General features: G+C 41.2%; 1 protein-coding gene across 1 annotated transcript in view; it reads right to left on the reverse strand.

Moving 5' to 3' along the window:
• cacna1c (calcium channel, voltage-dependent, L type, alpha 1C subunit) overlaps window positions 1-19,895 on the reverse strand; it is a 239,468-nt gene that overhangs the window by 37,439 nt on the left and 182,134 nt on the right. Inside the window, exons 11-24 of the mRNA XM_030046392.1 lie at window positions 16,822-16,912; window positions 13,233-13,259; window positions 11,145-11,305; window positions 10,940-11,013; window positions 10,238-10,389; window positions 9,289-9,490; window positions 8,995-9,115; window positions 7,814-7,928; window positions 6,769-6,886; window positions 6,469-6,538; window positions 5,769-5,901; window positions 5,371-5,500; window positions 4,142-4,201; window positions 3,766-3,872 (exon numbers count right to left, since the gene is read on the reverse strand). Coding sequence (XP_029902252.1) covers window positions 3,766-3,872; window positions 4,142-4,201; window positions 5,371-5,500; window positions 5,769-5,901; window positions 6,469-6,538; window positions 6,769-6,886; window positions 7,814-7,928; window positions 8,995-9,115; window positions 9,289-9,490; window positions 10,238-10,389; window positions 10,940-11,013; window positions 11,145-11,305; window positions 13,233-13,259; window positions 16,822-16,912 — 1,561 coding nt within the window. The remainder of the gene's footprint in view (window positions 1-3,765; window positions 3,873-4,141; window positions 4,202-5,370; window positions 5,501-5,768; window positions 5,902-6,468; window positions 6,539-6,768; window positions 6,887-7,813; window positions 7,929-8,994; window positions 9,116-9,288; window positions 9,491-10,237; window positions 10,390-10,939; window positions 11,014-11,144; window positions 11,306-13,232; window positions 13,260-16,821; window positions 16,913-19,895) is intronic.

Genomic DNA, 19,895 nt, shown 5'->3' on the forward strand with positions numbered 1-19,895 from the left:
GACACTCTAAAACACAAAAGAAACGTGAACCTTTTGTGGGAGACAAAGAAAAACCTTCCAGCTAATAAAAATCCTGTCAACCCCAAAAGTAAAAAAAAAAAAAAAGTATGATCACGAGAAAAGAAGGCAACAGAAACTAAATGGCATGAAAACCTCAACTCAGTGGAACATTATAAAACAAGAAAATACATAAATATGAAGGAAAGAACAAATAAAAACAGCCTTGATTCAGATACTTACAAAATAATAGAAATATTTAAGGGATGCCGTAGCAACACTAATGGCAGCAGCTCGTCTGAAGGTGTTACAGTACTGATTATCCCTCCAAATTAAGCTTAGTTTTTAGTTTCAAGGGTTAGGGTTAGTAGAGAATATTAGTTGTAGTAGAAATCAGGAGCAAGTGTGAACAGAGGGGAAAGTAAATGCAAGTAAACTAGTAAATGCATCTCTCTGGTCAAGCATAGATCTTAGTGGAAATCAGCATACATAATGCATGACAATACAACACACACACACACACACACAGACAAACACATACAATAGACAAACAGTGGCAAACAAGTACAACACGCACAGACAAACTAAAAGATGAGAACGGCCGGTTACAAGCACACAAAGAGTTGTTATACTGCAAAAGAGAGTGAATACAGGCCAAAGATAAAAGAGTGTGACCTTTTAGAAAATCGAAAGGAAGTGTTTTAAAATAAAGAAAGCCTTCTCATACAGTCAACAAGTGTGAATCAAATGAATACCTGGACTTTTTGAATTTCACAGCTGTTACAAATTTAGGGGAAAAAAATCACACACAACAGTCCTTCAGTTATCTTTAAGATCTTTGTGTGTATCATTCCTAAATGAAGTCAATATGTGCCAGTAGCTACAACCTAACAATCCAGCCTGGAGCAAGATAGTTTACTTGGCCAGCCTGTTGTAGGCCTAGTCCAACTCACAGCCTGTCAGGGTTAATGTAAAATGTCAGTTTCTCACTAGTAAGTAAAGACTGTCCTGGAGTCATCAAAGATTTTCCTCTGCAGTGGTATCAGTCTCCAATCTCAAAGTTTGGTTTAAAAAGGACATTTTTTTAACATGAAATGCTGCATTGCCACTGTCTAAGTCCATATCACTCATTTGCACGTGCACCAGATTTCATCTCCTTCAGCACTTTACATTTCAGTTTCTATTGAGCCAATGGATTGACAAACTCAATATTCATGGAGGAAATATTGGTCAATATTTTATTTTCCTTAAAAACAAAGCAAAAGAGAGTCCTTGGTGCTCTGCCAATAGGAAAAAATGTGTTCACCCTGTTACCACAGAAAGAAAACTGGCACTGTCGTGAATAAGCGATGTGGACTCTCAGAGTGGTAAAGCTACTTTTCATGTTAAACCATGCTTTTTTAACCCAACTTGCCAATGTGGAGAATACTCTTTCAGTGTTCCTCACAGGGTGTTAGTGGGGCTGGCCCACTGAAACTAACACTATGAAACAGAGCTACTGTACGTGTGGATTTCTAAAAACACAGTTTTCAGTTTACTGAAGAACAGTGACATTATCCTACAATGTGACAAAGGCATAAGAAGAAAAAGTAAGTGAAATTCAAAATGTCTGTGTATCATGTTGGAGTGATCTCTAGATGTCTAAAGGAAGTGGGAAGTGACATTACTCTCCTTTTGTATCGGGGAGAGATTTGGTGCCACTGTCAAACAGAAGTGATCTTTAACAGAAAGCAAGAAAAGGACCCGGTGTGCAAGTCATGAACGACTCTCTACACACAAAGTTTCAGATTCGAGGCAGTTAAAGGTAGTTCATATACAACAGGACACTGTCATTGCTGTATATATCACAGTCAAATCTTTGATTTAACAATGGCAATCAGTGTGCTCTGCTTTGTGTTTCATTTTGGACAATTTCACTACTGCATGATAGATAGATAGATAGATAGATAGATAGATAGATAGATAGATAGATAGGTATACAGATAGATAGATAGATAGATAGATAGATAGATAGATAGATAGATATATAGATAGACAAATAGGTAGATAGACAGATACTTGGCTAATTCTTGGGTGGTTACAGAACAACAAAGCAGAAACAATGGCCTGGTGGAGTGAATAATTGAATTAGCCAATAACAAGCAGTTCACTGGGTCTATTGAACAAACAAGCGGTCATTATCACAGTTCATTTGACTGTGATACATTCCAGAAATGTCCCACACACTCACTACCTTTAACAGGGAAAACCACTGAATTTAGCATTCCCGTTTCATTTCTATGGCCCAGGATAGCTCAGTTTGTCCGGACTAGAGAGACCCAGGGCAATTTTCCTGTCTTCTGGTTCAAAAACAATAACCACAGAACAAAGAATGGTAAGCATCCAATGCACATGCATTGTTAAATGTTAATAAAGTAAGTCAGCCATTCATTGTCAATGGAATGGCACTAAACAACACCTCTCAATGCCATCAGTCTGAGCTCTCCTGCCTCTCACTTTGCAGGACATTTGATTTAGTCCGCAAATATTAGATTGAACTCTCCAAGGCCATAGGAATCCCAAATTAAAAGAGTGACTTTTTTACACAGTTAAGGTGAGGGTCTGTTAAATAGGTTATTAATACAGACTCATATGGACTTACGTTGAGTAGTCTAGGCTATTAAGCATCAGAGACAGAGAGTGTAGTATAGCATATTAAACATCAGATATCACAGCATATCAAGGTGCAATTAGCTATGAGAAACAGAGAATTAAAACATATTAAATATCACAAAGAGAGAAGAGTGGGATTAATTAGGCGTAAAGTTGAAAGAGAAGAGAAGTGTGAAGCACAGGTCAAATTCAAAACCCAAACTCTCTGCCCACTCAGCCACTTGACAACTTGATTTGTGTGTTCTTGCGACCGAAAGTGTTAAAATCACAAGTGACCAAGTGGCTGACTGGTCCACTGTTGTCTCCATCAGCCCTCCATCCTCAGTGACCAGCAGATGGCGAGCTACTTGGCTTTCAGTTTAACACCACAGCACACATGAATACTGCTGCTGTAGCTACAGGTCGGCATGGCTTGGGAATAATCCCAGATAATGTGGGTCGGCTGGTTCAAGCATTTCATAGCTGGAGTCACATGCAGATCTATGTACTTATCAAAGTATGATCCAGCTCTGTTGTCTAAATAAGCACTACTGCTGCTGACTGAAGCTACTGAATGTTGTTGGCAGCATATAAGCCTACAGTTAAATTAATATGGATGTGATTGCCTTTAAATATTGAACACAATTGGTTGATTTAGTGCAGACAGTTTCATTCAAATGTTTTTGCAATGCTGGGAGACGAGTCAAAACCCTTGCGCACATCTGGTCAGCAGCACTTCAATAACACTGAGCAACATCATCAGCACATAACATGGCAAAACATCATCTCTGAATCAAGACGTTCTAACAACACAAATGCTATAGCTGTGTTGTTGCTATAGCTGATACAAGTGTTAAACAGCAGCCGTACCTATAATGAGACTGTATGATAACATGTAATTTCTTATATCACGCATGTAAATCCAGAATCACAGCGTGACAAACCTACTTGGACATAAACAAATTATCCTTAACATATATTCATTTCGCCTGAGCAAAAAAAAAAAAAAAAAAAAAATCACTTTGATTAAATGCAAAGGTGACTTAGTGATATGTCGCCATGTGAGTGGCAGGAAAAGTGCTTGAGATCAGACAACAGGATGAAGCTGCGGCACATAACACACAACACTGCACTCACTGTATTCCAGAGGAGATGAGAGACACGCTGACCACCACCAGGTCCAGAATGTTGAAATAGTTTCTACAGAATGAACCTTTATGGAGGAAGGCTCCATAGGCTGTCATCTGCAGGGGTCAAAATTCAGATTTAAGGGTCAGAGGGAACATTTAGTAAGAAACATGTAGAAGACAGTGACACTGAGTACAGAATCAGCCTTAGCTTGGCCTTCATTTTAACCTTGAGGGAGGAGGGGGAACTTATAAAAAATAGGATGTTACAATAAAAGTGATAATAATAGTATCATATTACGGTGAAATAGAGAATATGTAAAGTGGCAAACTGATCATCAAGTCAACCACCTTTTCTGATTTTTTTTAAAAAAAATGAATACTACCTTAAGGATGATTTCTATGGTGAAGAGTCCTGTGAAAACATGGTCTGCATAGCCCAGGATCTGAAACCACAACACAGAGCATCACAGTGTTAAGGTTTAGGGCTAAAACTACAGTAACCATGCAAGACTGCACCATCACATAGTCCAGCAGCTGAAACCACAAAACAGACTCTTCTGTCAAAGGTAAGGAATAAAAAATAATAAACCAAGACTACGGTTTTCAAACTGGGACCCAAACCTAGAAAATTCAACATCACTTGGAGCCCAGATTCATTAAAACATACTAATAGGAGAAAGGTAAAGAGAAAGTTGAATATGAGAAGCAGATTATGTTATTTGGTTCGGGTTTCAGGTCAAACTTAACAGGAGGACTAGACAAATACAGAACATATGGTCCATATTTTTATTAAGCCCCTAGGGGGATTTTTCATACCAACAAAGAGACTACGCAATGCACAAAAACATATTCTGCACACACAGAACTCATTACACTCACGCACACTCATTACATTCACTACATTAATTAGACCACATTTCATATATCTATTACAAAAATTACAGCCACACACAATAAACACAGAAACAAAATGCTGAGGCTCTGTTAGTGTGTATAAGCACAGTGGAGATCCATCATATTCATAAACAGTAAATATAACAAAAACAACAATAATAATAGTTTTAGTATAGGGGTTAAGACTCTGCAATAGCCAGCAATTTGACAGGCAACATTTCTTATATGTTGAGCTTGGAGCCTTAACATATAAGTGTAAATTAGTAGAGTCAGTGTTATTATAAACAGGGTAGGGGTTGTATTGAGCCTGCAATTTTTTTGACAACAGTACTTAATATAGAAATATTAATGTCGCCTTACATCATTGCAAATAATGACATTCTTAGTTTGCCAGCCTGGTAAACTACAAGTTAAATAATCAAAAAAGCCTGAATGGGCGTCTTATATCTTCTTAACATGAAGTTAATCACAGCTATAGCGTTCTGGGGGAAATCTCATTAAGTATAACAGGCAAGTCACTGTAAGCCTCTTGCTCTCTCTTTCTCTGCTCCTCTATACATTACTGCTGACTGTAATCCATTTAGTGCAGAATGAATGCAGAATGGGCAACTAATGACAGCGACAATGTTTCCATCTGTGAGTGCATTTATGTGCATTTGGACCTCGAAGGCGCGCTGTATGCTTACATGTTTGCACGTTTTGCGTGCGAGCGAGTTACCTGGTTTCTGAAGGAGTCGTTCTTGACTGGGTCTTCTGCTGCCAGACTGATGCTGCTGAGCAGGATGAAGAAGAGGATGAGGTTGGTGAAGATGTTGTGGTTGACGATCTTGTGGCACAGCACTCTGAATCTGGTGGCACAGAGGGAGAGGGAGAGTGAGAGAAAATCAGAGAAAAAGGGAGAGAATAGCAATGGTTACAAGTCTGTTTTCATTCCCTAAGTTGCATGTACAAAAGCAGGAAACTGAGAAAATAAGAGAGAAGACTGGAGGATGAAGATGGAGAGAGGAAAGGGGAGAGATAAGTGGGAAAAGTGAAGATGGGGGTATGAAATAGAAGATGAAGAGATGAGAAACAGAATGAAAATCTCTTCTCTTGTCAAGGACTACAATTTCTTACTTGTTGGTGTGACTGAAGATGAAGAAAGCACGGGCTTCAGGCATGGGAACAGCCTTCTCTTTCAGCTGAATGTCAGACAGTGGCCGTGGCCTGGGGCCCACTGGCATCTCTGGCTCCTCATCATCATCCTCTCCTAATGGAAGAGAAGAGAAGAGAAGAGAAGAGAAGAGAAGAGAAGAGAAGAGAAGAGAAGAGAAGAGAAGAGAAGAGAAAGATGGGCAAATGTGCTTCATATATCTTAACCTGTCATGTTACTGCATTATAACCATATGTACATTTAAATAACATAAAACATTTAAATGGTCATTAGTATGCAGTTACACAGTAGCAATACAAACTTTGTCTCCATCTATACCGGGAAGCAAAGGATGAAAAATGTCACTTTTGTTAGAAGGAAACTTGAAAAAAAAATTATGCAGCTCAGCAGTATGTTAAAGACTTGGTTTTGTGTAACAACGATGAATAATTTATGCTACATTCTCAGACGCCATGCAGAGACGGATCATTTCATGGGAAGGTATAAATATACAGAACACGCCGTGAGGTGAGAGTTTTTCTTAGTTTGCAGTACAAGGTCACATGGGAGCTGCGTAGCTGCTGGCAAGCTTTAAGTTCACAAATTGATCTAGTCATTCATTCACTCATTCGTCCGTCCATATATAGATATACACATCTGGTTTGTGGCTGGGCTGTGTGTTACCTATGTAATCGTTGGCAGGGTATGGGTTCTTCTCTTCACTCTCATCTCCACAGTAATCATCCATGTTGATCTGCAGAGAATGAGAAAGAGAGTGTGTGTGTGTGTGAGAGAGAGTGAGAGAGATAGTGTGAGTGAGAAAGAGAGAATGAGAGAGAGATACATTCATTCATCTGAACATTTATTTCGCTGCCAACATACCCACTTACTCACTTGCTTGCTCACTCATGCACTCACTGACATCTGTCACTGCTTGAGTGTGTGTGTGTGTGTGTGTGTGTGTGTGTGTGTGTGTGTGTGTACCTTAGTAGCAGTGTTGGTCTCTCCATCAGAGGTAATAGACTTCAGCTCGATCTTCTCCTTCTTCTCCTCCTCCAGAGGAGGCTTTTCATTGTCATGGCGCTTCTCTGGACTGGCCGTCCTATAAAAAGAGGGAGGGAAGCAAAACACTTTTATCCTAAATACCTTCCAGCGTTGTCAGTGTGTGTGTTTTTAGTAAGCCTGGCTCAGTGTGTAAAAGACCCCTAACCCTGGTAGTGGTGGTGACTGGATTACAACCAATTTGTAGTACCTGTGGACTCCAATCTGTAGAGCAGCCACTCTACACCAGCAGAGAGACAAAACAAACAGAGACTGTGTCTTCGGTGATGGGAGGCATTTTAGCCGCAGACAGTGGGTGTGTTGTTCAAATCGAACAAAGAGGATAGTAGGCAGGCAAATGGTTGTTTTCCATCACAATTTCTCCTAAAATCAATAGCTACCAAGAGGGAAACATTTAATAATTTGTGCCAGCATGGGGAACGCCATCACCCCTCATCCACACTAAAAAGCCTGGCTGACAAATTACCTTTGCTGGCAATGAGACACTAAAAGTATCCAATAAAATTGGTTTGTGGGGAAACTGAGTGGGATATGTGACGGTTATGCTCAGGCTATCTCTGCAGAGCAAAGCAGGCTAATGTCACCCTGGCCAAAGCCCTGAGAACATGTTTTATTTGTTAGGCTTTTCAGTGCATTGATTCTTCAGATGGTCAAGAATTCAAGTGTTTCTCCAGAATCAGTGCCCTTGAACGCCTTCATGTTATACTGAGTTACAGAGTACAGAGACTTCACAAAAGCCAGTATTATGTAAGCTTAAGCTCTCCCTTAATGCTGTGGGAATTAGCCAAACTCTCCCTCTCCCTCTCTCCCTTTTCCTGTTTTGTGCTGGTGGTCAGACAACAAGCTTTTTCTCCTTCTCTCTGTGTGTCTTCTCTGTCTCCATCTTCCTCTCATAGCATGTCCCCACCTCGTCTCCCTCTCATATCCTCTGCTTCTACCTGTCTTGCCCTTTCTTTCTCTATGTTACCTGGCCAGTTTCTTCCTCTCTTTCTCCTCCTCCTCCTCTTTCTGGGCGGAGGTGAGGCTCTCAGCATCTGCCAGGTTGTCAACGGCGATGGCCAAGAAGACATTCAGTAGGATGTCTGGTTAGGGAAGCCAGGGTTAAGGAAGAGGCTGACCAATCAGATCATCAGTATGCATGTGAGTGGCAGACGGAGCTGCCAGCTGACCTGCTCAGATATCACAAATCTGTCAGCAATGATAAACTGAAGGCGAAAGGAGAACATTTGTTGTTGGCTGGAAAAAAAGCATGGGAGTGTGTGTAGGGCAAGCAAACAATTAGTGACTTTAACAGACAAATCTTTTTTCAGGCACTGAATCCCTAGTAGCGCTGTTTAGTGGCTAACAGAATAACCCTTCTCCCAAACAGCTGTGTGCCAGTGTTTTCACTAAATTCATGCAGGAGTAAAAGTTTGTGTACCAGACACAAAAAGGATGTGCACAGCAGAAACCTCAGAATCATTAATTTGCAATCTGAGTGAACTATCCCTTTAATAAAAACTAACCTCTTTAACTTATGCAGGGATACATGGAGCGGCGCTTTACAAATAGAAACAGAGTGAGCAGCAACTCAGGGCGAAAAAAATGACGCGAGGCAATGCTTGCAGCCAAAATGTTAATATGATCATTTTTTAAATGTGACACACACACTCAATTGCTAACTTGCAGCTGGCCTGGAATATATTCTTTTCTTTCTTTCTTTTTTTTTTTTTTTATTAGAAAAACTCCTTGAGACATCCCATCTTGTTTTTGAGGGGGTCTGAAAATAAATGCAAGACTGAGATGAACTGGGCTCCCAGTTTCCAGTGTGCTATCTTTCTCCCTGCAACTACGTCTTCATAACGGCTTTAAACGAAAACACATTTCCAGGACCTGCCTGGTTAAATGAACCTGAACCTGCCCGGTTAAATTAAATCAAATCCGACTTAAGTCAAATCACAATCGGTCACATTCTTAACCCTGCAACAAGATCAAATCGCTCAAATTAAAAAAACAAATACGATGAATATAAACTCGGATTTGTCTTGGATTTGTCATGTGTTGATTTTTCGGCCATGACGGCATTTGTCCCCCCTCCGCTTCCCTTCAGATCATATCACCAGTGTCCTCTGCAGCTAACACAGTTAGCCCCCTGTTGTGGCAGGATACAGTTTCCACAGATGAAGAGGATGATGAAGTAGATGCAGACCAGCATGCCGGGGAAGGACGGGCCACCGTACGCCATGATGCCATCGTACATCACAGAGTTCCAGTCCTCACCTGTTAGGATCTGTAAACACAGGGCAAACTCAGTCACTGCATTAGCAATCAATCTCTGTCATTAGTGACCATTACCAGGCCACAAATATTTAGTGTATAAGCATATTATTATGATAAAAAGTGTAGTGATGTTAAGATACAGAATGGAGCACGCAGCCACAGAACAAGAGGTTTTATCATTACCTGGAACACGGTGAGCAGAGACTGGGGAAAGTTGTCGAAGGTGCTGCGGCGAGTCTCGTCAAAGTTGAACTTCCCCCCAAAGAGCTGCATGCCGAGCAGGGAGAAGATGATGATGAAGAGGAAGAGCAGGAGCAGCAGGGACGCAATGGAGCGGACAGAGTTGAGCAGGGAGGCCACCAGGTTGGACAGGGAGTTCCAGTATCTACAGGCAGAGGCATCCAGTTAGGAGTGGACTACAGTACCCACAATGCAGCTGGGTTCTCTGTGTATCTCTTTCACACATACACACACACTCACACATTCACTCACACATTCACATACACACACACACTCATGTTGGAACGGGACTTCCAGATAATTAAAGCCCATTATTTAATAAGCATACAATGTTTAATTTCCCAGACTAATTGTATTGACTTTCTATTGACTTTGTTTCCACATTCATTTTGTCCTTTGCACTTTTCAAAACACTATATAAATTTGTATTGACGTTTTTGCTTTTACAAAGGAGGTAAACATGCACAACAATAACCTGACGCTAAAAGTTATGTTGTACACGGTATTTTCAATTAACTCTGACTTTGTTGCTGTTGCATGGCGAGTATCATGCAGGAGCCTGTTGTAAAAGTTCTGTTCAACACATTTCCTATTGACTTTCTGTTGACTTTGAAAGCCCAAGAGAGCATGTGTCCCAAGGACATTTGATAACACAACGGTTCCTATTGACTTTCATTGTCCAGTGCAGAACACAACAGTGGTGTAATGTACTGTGTAGTCGGTGACTTTCAACAATGTGTGTGTATGGGTGTGGGTGGATGGTGTGTGTGTGTGTGTGTGTATCAGCTCTAGTGAGCAAAGTCTCTCTCAGCCTGGTTGATGCCTGTGAGGTAGGACAGAGAGATACACACTCCTTCCAAACACCACTCTATTCCATATGTTTTAATGTTACCTGGTGATTTTGAAGATTCGTAGCAAGCGTACGCAGCGCAACACCGAGATACCGAGCGGAGACATGATCTTGGTCTCCACCAGGATGGTCTCCAGGATCCCTCCACACACCACGAAGCTGTCGAAGCGATTAAAGAGCGACACAAAGTATGCCTGTGGAAAAGAAGAGAGAAGCTCCAAGTAATGGCAGCAGGCAGGAGAGAATAGAAGGAGCTTCCATTTCTCCTTTGAAAATAAATAAAAAAACTAAAATTAAATAAATAAAAAAAAAAAAACTAGAAAGAAAGACTCGAATTCACAGAAATACTTTTTGGCATTGCAAATTTTGAGAAAAAAAAAATTATAATATATATCGGGCAACAGATAGTAATTATATATTGTATATTATACGAAAATAAAGAGACTTTGCAGAAAGAAAAATTAGAGGATATTTTCTTCTTAGCTGATGAAGTTATTTAGTGAGTTTATTTGTTTAGCTATTTAGTTAGCTGTTTACAAACAGGGTCTAACATTGTGTTTCTTGGTGTAAACCAGCAAAACGGTGTAGTTCCATTTTTCTGTTGGTAATATTAGCAGATGTGAGGTGCTGAAACCTGACAGGAGACGTTTGTGTTTCATACATCCCACTGATGTTAGTGGGTTGAGTTTTGGTTAGTTAGCTGCAGAATAACAAAAATACAACATGTGTGGTGTAGCTTCCTACCTGCAGGCCCAGACTGTACATCTTCAACAGCATCTCACCGGTGAAGAGAGCCAGCAACACCTTGTTGGCGATGTCTGCAGGAGGGATGGAGAAAAGAAGAAGAAAAAAGAGGGTGTTTTTGCTCTAATCAATGAAGAAAACGCATGTGTATGTATATGTGTGTGTGTGTGTGTGTGTGCGTGTGTGTATGTGTGTGTGCATGTACCTTGCACATCGGTTAACCAGTGAGGCTGCTGGTGGTGCTCAGAGGCGATGGTCAGAGTGTTTAGAAAAACCAGGAAGATGACCAGCCAATAGAAAACCTGTGATTTGACCGCCGCCCGGCACTTCCTCCTACACAACCTGTTCCACCTCCGAGAGTACCGACTGAGGACAGAGAGAGAGCGAGAGAGAGAAAGAGGGAGAGGGAGAGAGAGAGAGAGATGGAAGATTTCAAAAGGATGGAGACAAAGATGGGAAGAGAAAAAAGCAAGGACAGAGTGAAAGAAAGGCAGGGAAAGAGAAGAAAAAGAAAGGTAGAAGGGGAGCAAAGGGGCGAGGAGAGAAAAAATGAGCATAAAACAAAGAGTGATCAAAAGAGGAAGTGGGGGACAGAGGGAAAAGACGAGCAGAGGGGGGAGAGAAGAAGAAAGAGTCAATTAGTTTGTCGACAGAGTAGTGATGACATCACCCTTCAGCCCGTGGTTGTCTGTTCTTTGAGAGCAGAGCTGTGGAACAGAGTTAGTCATCCTCAAAGACGTTTCACACCAAGGCAATGCCAATACGAAGAGCTTTGTTCCAGCATGAGATATCCAGCGTTTGAAAAAATAAATAAATAAAAAAAAATAAAAAAATAAAAACTACACCTACACTTACGAAATGATTGAAAGCACAAATTTAAAGTGAAATATGTTACATTTTGATTCAGCCTTCAAGGGAAATTCATGCTTCAAAAGAAGAAGTGGCTCATTTGGGGGTGGAGAGAATTTTTTTTTTTTTCTTTTTAGGCAATTCAACATGTTGTTCTGAGACGTACTGCGCATAAACTCTTTTGTACTTTCCATGCTCTCTACCAAAGAAAATAACAGCCATTAATTTTTGGTAATTGGCAACTTCACACCTCCCACCCACACCTATGTGAGCCGGGCCGTTCAGCGGTGTGGAGGACGGGTCAGAATATTGGTTTGAACTACGCCCATTTCAGAAAGACTGCACACCTGTGTCATTTAATTTTCCACACACATTGTGCTGCACTCGAACTCATCCCAGGAAGCGAAAACAAGCCAAACAATTAATAACAGCAGGCTTTTGTTGCTCTAATCACTAACACACATAACAGGGAAGCATGAATTTCCCTTCACACGGCCTTTTATATTTATCACATGGAGCACTTTGAGCGAGAGATCCACCTAACCAACATACTTATGCAATTCTGCCCCCATACCTCGAACATTCAGTATGGCATGTACTTACAATAATTTGGTCCTAATATCCTCAGTAAGTTAAATGGAAAAGGATGATGTAATAATATTCAATTTAATAACAGGCTGTTTCAAAACATGGAAAATGCTCTACAAGACTATGAAATTTTCCTTTACAGCATTACTGCTTGGAGCTATCCCTTCAACAGCGTTTTTTTCAGGAATTGCTTTTTTTTCTTGCTTAGTTGTTGTACATTAAGCCGGTATTTGCACACAGTAACTGTCACAAGACGTGGCTGCAAGGAGATTTCTAGTGCAACTAAACAGAATCGATTGAAAGAGAGGAACACAACACAGCGAGCAGTATTCTTTGTGCAGGTTTTGTCAGTCCTCTGTTTGTGTGTGTGAGCTGATTGGTCGGTTTTGGCACACAGTGGCTTCTGCCATGATGTACACGTTGCATGTTACATGGGACACAACACAGTGGAAACGTATTCCTCAAAAAAGGTGCGTCGTTTTAAACACTTCTGTGACTGGAGCATGGGACACATTGTGTGACTTTTCAGAAGAGCATTTTTTTTTTTTTTTTGTTGAACGTGTGTTCAGATTAACATGTATCATATGAATGCATGTTAATGTGAATGTAAGATGTTTTCGTCCCTGCAGAGCACAACACACACACAGGGATGTGTTTAAAATGACCAGATCTTTTTCAAGACCAGTGCTCTTTGTCTCCCTCTGTCTCACTCACTCACTCACTCTTTCTCTCTCTCTCCGTGACACACACACACACACACACACACACACACACACACACAGTCATACAAATACCACAGCAGTAGAGACACGAGAGCGGGTGAGTTTACAGACCATGGTAAACAACATGTACTAACCTGAACTTGGATTTGGAGATCCTATTTCTGGAACACAGAAAACAGAATGGATTATACACACACACACATAACACACACACACACACACTCACACACATACTCACATACACAGGTACAGTACACAACATGAAAGGGGTGATTTGCGAGGGATAAAGTGGGTGGGGGTTTGGGTCCCCTGTTAGCACAGATAAATAAAGGAATACCCAAATAATGGAGCAATAAACTCTGATCATCACCTTGTATGTGTCTGGTGTTTAGTGCACAGTGGCACTTCTGAGATGCAGCTGGCTTGTACTAATACAGTAAACATTTGCTAAAGTGTTAGCATCCATAGTGAAGAATGAGTGCAGCTGCTACCAGTATTCCCATTATTGTGTGAGTGGAACAAAGAACATATCCACCAAAAAAACACTAATAAAATCATTTACATGCCCCCCCTTGGTGCCAGTAGACTTTGGGTGCTGCATCAGGTAAAGAACATTATTACAGTGCAACCCCCTTCTCTTTTCAACAAATCACCCCCTGCAAACATGTATACAGTGGCATCCAGTCAAAAGAGAGAAGGCTTTGAGTTTCCTCCGATCAAGCCCGGTGCGAAAAAAAAAAAACCCAATTGGCACTTTGTGGAGGAATGTCTGTTGATTGTTCACCACTGCAACAATAAAAAGGTACATACATATAGAAATGAAGACAAGAGATTGTGGAAGACATTGTCTCTGCAAACAAGAGAGGAGAAGAGAAGAAAAGGATAGAGAAAAACAGCAGAGGACAGAATAGAATAGAATAGAATAGAATAATCCCACTTTAATGTGGTCGTGGATGGCCCAGATTAAATAACTTAATTTGACTTAATTGTGTTGATTCTAATATGTATAAATAAGTTTGAAGTCTGGGTCACACTGTGTGATGCGAACAGCGGGGTTGGGAGGTTATCACCGACCACATGCTGGTGAACTTCAATTTTCTGCTCAACTAGCCACTGGGTGACACGATGATAACCCGACTACGACTCGGAGTGCAACACAGCAGACGCGGTTGATTAATTTCGGAATAAAATCATGCATGAGTCAGTGCTTTAGCCTGCCTCCGAGGGGGTTTTCACTGCAAAACAGTCCAGAGACTTGTTTTTTTAGATAGAAATAAACCCCAATATTGTTCTTATGATCATTTTGAATGGTATAAAAATCAAAAGGGAATGTTTTTTTTTACAGTAAAAACAGTGAAGAAGAGGAGAGAGTTGTTGTGACAGGTTCTAAGGTCTGCACGTCTCTCTGCACTGATTTTGTTGGTAAAAAACGGACTGACTGACTGGCTGGTGGACTGACCGGCTGACTGAAGGAGTAAAATGACTCACTGACTGACTGAATGAAAGAATAAAATGACTGAGTGGCTGGATATGGAGGCTGACAGTACACACATCTCTCCTCTGCGCGTGTCCGTCTGCATTATGAGATCAGGGAGCGCTGGAGTAGCTCCTACCCCGAGGTCTGTCTCCATAGCGATGTGGAGAAGAACTGACAAACACTGAGTCTGTCTCGTCCTCCTCCTGCTATCTCCATAATAGTGTCAGGAAATATGCCCAAAGCCAAACTTGTTGCTGCATCGCAGAAGAAGAGTCGGCTTGTTTCTGTAGTGCTGGGGAACACCAGTCAGTAAGAATACATTATTCTGACAGTCCAGGCCAGTCCAGCTCACACTCAATTAAGCAAAACCCGCAGCACAGCTGAGTGTTGGACCTGCGTCACAGACAAGATGGATTCTGCAGATTCGTATATTTATCCGATCTCAGTGTCCACCTTTACGCTCTCACAGACTTTGGTGCATGTTCTCGTCCCAAGGTGAAACTGGTGAGTGCTCTCTTATGGCAAAAATCAAAATTGCGTATTTATTGGCATTTATTGTGAGAATGAGAAATGTGAGAATATTCTGTCATGGCAAATTAGCTAACAAGTTGTAAAACTGTTTATCAGTTGCTGTGGTTTGACATTATAAGGCAGCATCCTGTGCATTAAGTATTAAGACAGTGTTAAATGATAGGAGTACTGGCAAATCAGAAGATATACTGTAAATATGTTTGTTTTGCTGGATAACTTTTGTTCCAACAACATTTTTGAGCAGACTATGCTTTCAGTCTAAGGTTTATGGCTGTTCCCGAAGTCCAAAATATGACGTGTCTTGTGACGTGTTTTGTGTTGAGTTTTCTTTTTCTTTTTTTTTTCTTTTTTTCTGAACAGGGGACAAATAAACACAAACAACAAAGACAAAGTAACAGATGGACAGAGAGAGAACAGAAAAACAACAGTGTGCCATCCAAGTGTGTCTACTGCCCTATTACTACTCCTCTTCTGTCATATTTGGATTGAATTCTACTGTTCATGACTCATTTTAGTTACACCTTGCATCTGTTATTCTATTCTATTCTATTCTATTCTATGAACTGTGGTTGCATGCATTTTATGTACAGCAACTGAATGACTTTGCAGGTTTGCATGTGTGTGTTCAGGTGTGCTTATGTATGCATGTGTGTGTGTGTGTGTGTGTGTGTGTGTGTGTGTGTGCCTTGTCAATAAGAGAAGCTGAAGCTGGCACGGTGGGGTCACACCACCTGTGTGGCCTTGTGTATGAGAAAGAAAGCGGTGCACTCGTTTGAATAATGTAGAGAATGAAAGGAGAGGGGAGAGAGCGAGCGAGTGAGTCAGCTGTTCATCGGCTCCCAGAGGGGAGCAGGAAAGGAAAACACTTCACCAGAAAAGACAGGAAAGACAGAGAGCGAGGGACGGAGAGAGGGAAGGAGGGAGCAGAAACAGAAGAGAGAGGAAATAAAGCTGGGTTATTATTAGATGAGATGTAGCCGTGATAGATGTCCCACTTTTCTTCGGCGGGTGAGGTCCTTGTGAGGTCCCAAACAACTATCAGACTGACCTTGTACTACAAGAGTCAATATGCACGTTGGCATCATCTTCTCTCTTTTTGTTTCCTTCTGGATCCATGCACTTATATAATCCTCTCTGGAAAGTACTTTGTGGCCAAGCTGCTCTGCAATAAGCCCTTCACAAATAAAACTGATTTGACGCCAAGATGTTGTTGTCACAGGAAAATCTTTTGGGTGATTTCATATTTTAACTTGCCCTGATGGATTAAACGGTCCTCCGTGGGTTTGAGATGATACAATGACCTTTTGGCTCTTGAACCCCTAAAAAACCCCGTGGGATGAACTAAAAAAAAAACAAAAAAACAAAGCTGTTTTTCTCGTCCTGAAATGTTTATATTTTGAAAACACTTTTCAACCACCAGCTTTATGATACAGCTGTGAATTACTGTAACAAATTTATTCTAATTTTGATACAGCTTGCCCTATTGCTGCACTGTCACTATCAGCCCAGAAACACCTGTCTGCTAGTTTAGTTCTGGCCTAAAAGTTCTAGTTTAAAAGAACAGGTGCTAATTCAGGACAGATGCAAGATGAAGGACCTCTGCCATGGCTACCGCTGATGCAGAAAAGTGCAGATCCTTTGACTGGTGGAGGGCGATGGAGAGAGCTGAAGAGAAGAAGAAGCGGAAGAAGAGTGAGAAGGGGTGAGGTACTTACGCTAGCCGGGTACAGCAGGTCTCCCCCTCCACATTTCCCCCGGGGGCGTTGTCTGTGTTCACTGATTCATTCTCACTAGCCGGCATACTCACTGGGAGACAGAGAGAGAGAGAAAGAAAGGAAGGAAGGGAGAAAGAAAGAAAGAAAGAAAGAAAGAAAGAAAGGAAGAGGACTTGGTGAATTAACAGGACAGGGGGATTTGCAGTTCCTATTCCCTCATGTCATTCTTCTGTTATTTATTTATTTTTTTTTGTTTAAACTATGACCCTTTCTCTTGGACGAAACATCAGTTTGCAAAACCAGTAAAAGATGCTCTTTTCCAGCCACAGCAAGCCTTATAATCGCACAGTTACACATCTGGGAGCTGCCCAGTGCAACCGCAGTCTTGTAACAATGGCCACTGTGCAGCTCCACTGGGCCAAAAATCAAGCCCATGCCACATGACTGCTTTCCTGCTGGCGTTAAAACGTCTTCCTCCCTGCGAGTTTGTCAACTTTCTCAGCCTTGAGCACATATTGAGTAAATGAGTCTTGCTCTGGCCTCCAAACTCATTAAAACGCGCTGCTGCCATGAAGGGATCCAGCAGTCAGCCGTGGCTCATCTAGGGTCCATACCCACCAATTAAGCAGCACTGCTTCATAAATACCCTTGAGTCAATAAAACACTCCCCACATTTTGTACTGATTGCCCAAACTAATTACGCACAAAGTTGCCATCTGAGCAAAATTTACTGACTCGGGATGCTGGGACAAAACCTCTGAAACAGCTATAAGGAGAGATTTTGACTTTTTAAACTGGGGGATGGTTTAACTTGGGGTGAATAAAACATTAACAAAATCCTCTTGTGATTTCATAGCTCAAGGAGATTGCAATACAAAATGTGCTTTTCGAAATGTGTCTTGGTCTTCCAAAATTGCATGGGATGTTGGAGCTTCATTGCAACCAAGTTTTTTTTTTTTTTTTTTTTTTTTTTTTTTTAACAAAACCTTGTGAGGCTCTCAATGCTGATCAAGCTGTGAGGGCTTTGGTAAGCTTATGCCAAAGCTCATATCTGAAATTTGACTCTGTTCCAAAGATCTTATCGTGGATGTCCGACAGGTAGGGATAATGTTGGAGTCCAAAATGTCTTAGAAAGGCACAAGGAAATCAGAGATGTGTCACATTATCCTTGTTTAAAGACAGGAAGTGAAGAAGAGAAGGAAGTCTGGTTGGAGGGAAGGAAGGGGAGATGGACACAAAGAGGGACGGAGGGGAGGGAGATAAGGCTGAGGGTTACGAAGAGAGGGGGAAAAGAGTAAAATGGATAAGAAGGGAGACAGGAAAAAGATAGAGAGGGAGGGATAGCAGAGAGAATGACGGGGTGGGAAGAAAAAGTGATAAGGGAGGACGGACTAAAAGGAAAGATGAAGAAGGGATGGAGCTGGAGTGGGGGAGGAAGTGAAAGAAGCGCTGAGAGAGGGATGAGAGAGAGAGGGAGAGAGAGCAAGAGAGGGATGAATGTGGAAATGGTTGGTTGAGAGGCAGATATGAAGTGATACATGGCTTCTTATTGCTTCTGTCAGTCTGTGTCTGCCTGCGGGAATGAGATGTGTTCCCCTCACTGTCACCTCCAACTCTGATTGTAAAACCCCGTGGGTAGCACAGTCACACTCTGTATATAGAAATCTGAATGATTCCAGGACTAGAATAAGATATGCACCATTTTAAAAGGCAACCTGCACTTTCAAAATGATTACTAATCTGCAAGTGAAGAACATGATGAGTGCCTTGCGTATGAGCCGTCTTAAAATACAAAATAGTCACAGCTTTGATTCTGCTATCATCAGTTTTTTTACTACTTCATGTGCTTCAGTAACCCTGCTATATCCCTACACTCCTATTCAATGAATTTGCAAGTTTCTTTAATTATTAATAAAGATTAACTAATCCCATACAACAACACTTCAGAGAAAAGCAGCAATGGGAAAAACTAAATATATATGATTAACAAATAATGAACAGAAACAAGCACAATGATCTTCATGGAAAGTGCAAGGCAGTCCCCAGTGAACCAAAGACAACATTTTATTACCAAAAATAATACAACACAGACAAAAAATAACTGTTAAAGCTCGGTTAAAGTCTACATAAACATAAAATACTTTGAGAACATGCAGCTAAGGCAGATGGAGTTTTAAACTAACCTGAGAGGATATGCAATAGGTCCTAAAATAAAGATGACTAAGTAATACTGAGCCAGTCGAGCTGGAAGATGAACAGGAGGCATGGCAGTAACATGGCGTGTCACCTCAGCATGCAGTAGGTCATCCCAAACTACAGGGGGCAGCAGCCGTCCAGCCACGTGTCATTGTGAGACCCAGGATGTAAACATGGGCCCAAAAGTGCACTACCTGCTCATTCTGACCAAGTTTGGAGGATGTTGTGTTCACTACAGTATTCTGAGTGTGCAAGTTTCTGCACACCATTTTAAACACCTTTCTCAAACCAGTGCTGCAGAACATATATAGCAATCAAATGTATGTCAGGATTTTCAAAGCATCAAGTCAGTCTAGCACTTTGGATTAAGACACTGCAGTCTCATGTCCAGTGATTAAGGCTTACAGCCCACACACTAACTTACAACAGCAGCCACACTGTACAATAAAATGCTGCAGTTAATAACCTTGTTGTTTTCCCTAATAAGTCAGATTTATAGGATTTATAGGATGTCATAGGATTTAATTGAATTGTGTGATATTGTTGCACCTGAAACTGTTAAAACTGTAATCATATATTTGTTTTTATATGATCTGGTGACTTGCTCTGCACTATTTTTAACCTCAAACCAAATTTATTTTATATGACACTAAAGACTTGAGGTTTCAGGACTGAGGATTTACATTTCAGGCCCCTAGCTGCCACGACTGTGTACAGTAAGCTGCTTGGAGTGAGCAGGAGCTGTGCGGGGCCACTGTCCACCTCAAAGTATGCTTTGACAGGATACATGACTGTAAATCGGATGAATATTCCCTCACCTTGACACGTGCCACCTGCTGCTATGCTACTTAGCTAAAAGCCCTGGGAGCCCTGCGGTC

The sequence above is a fragment of the Myripristis murdjan genome, chromosome 23, assembly GCF_902150065.1.
Source record: "Myripristis murdjan chromosome 23, fMyrMur1.1, whole genome shotgun sequence".
Classification (NCBI taxonomy): Eukaryota; Metazoa; Chordata; class Actinopteri; order Holocentriformes; family Holocentridae; genus Myripristis; species Myripristis murdjan.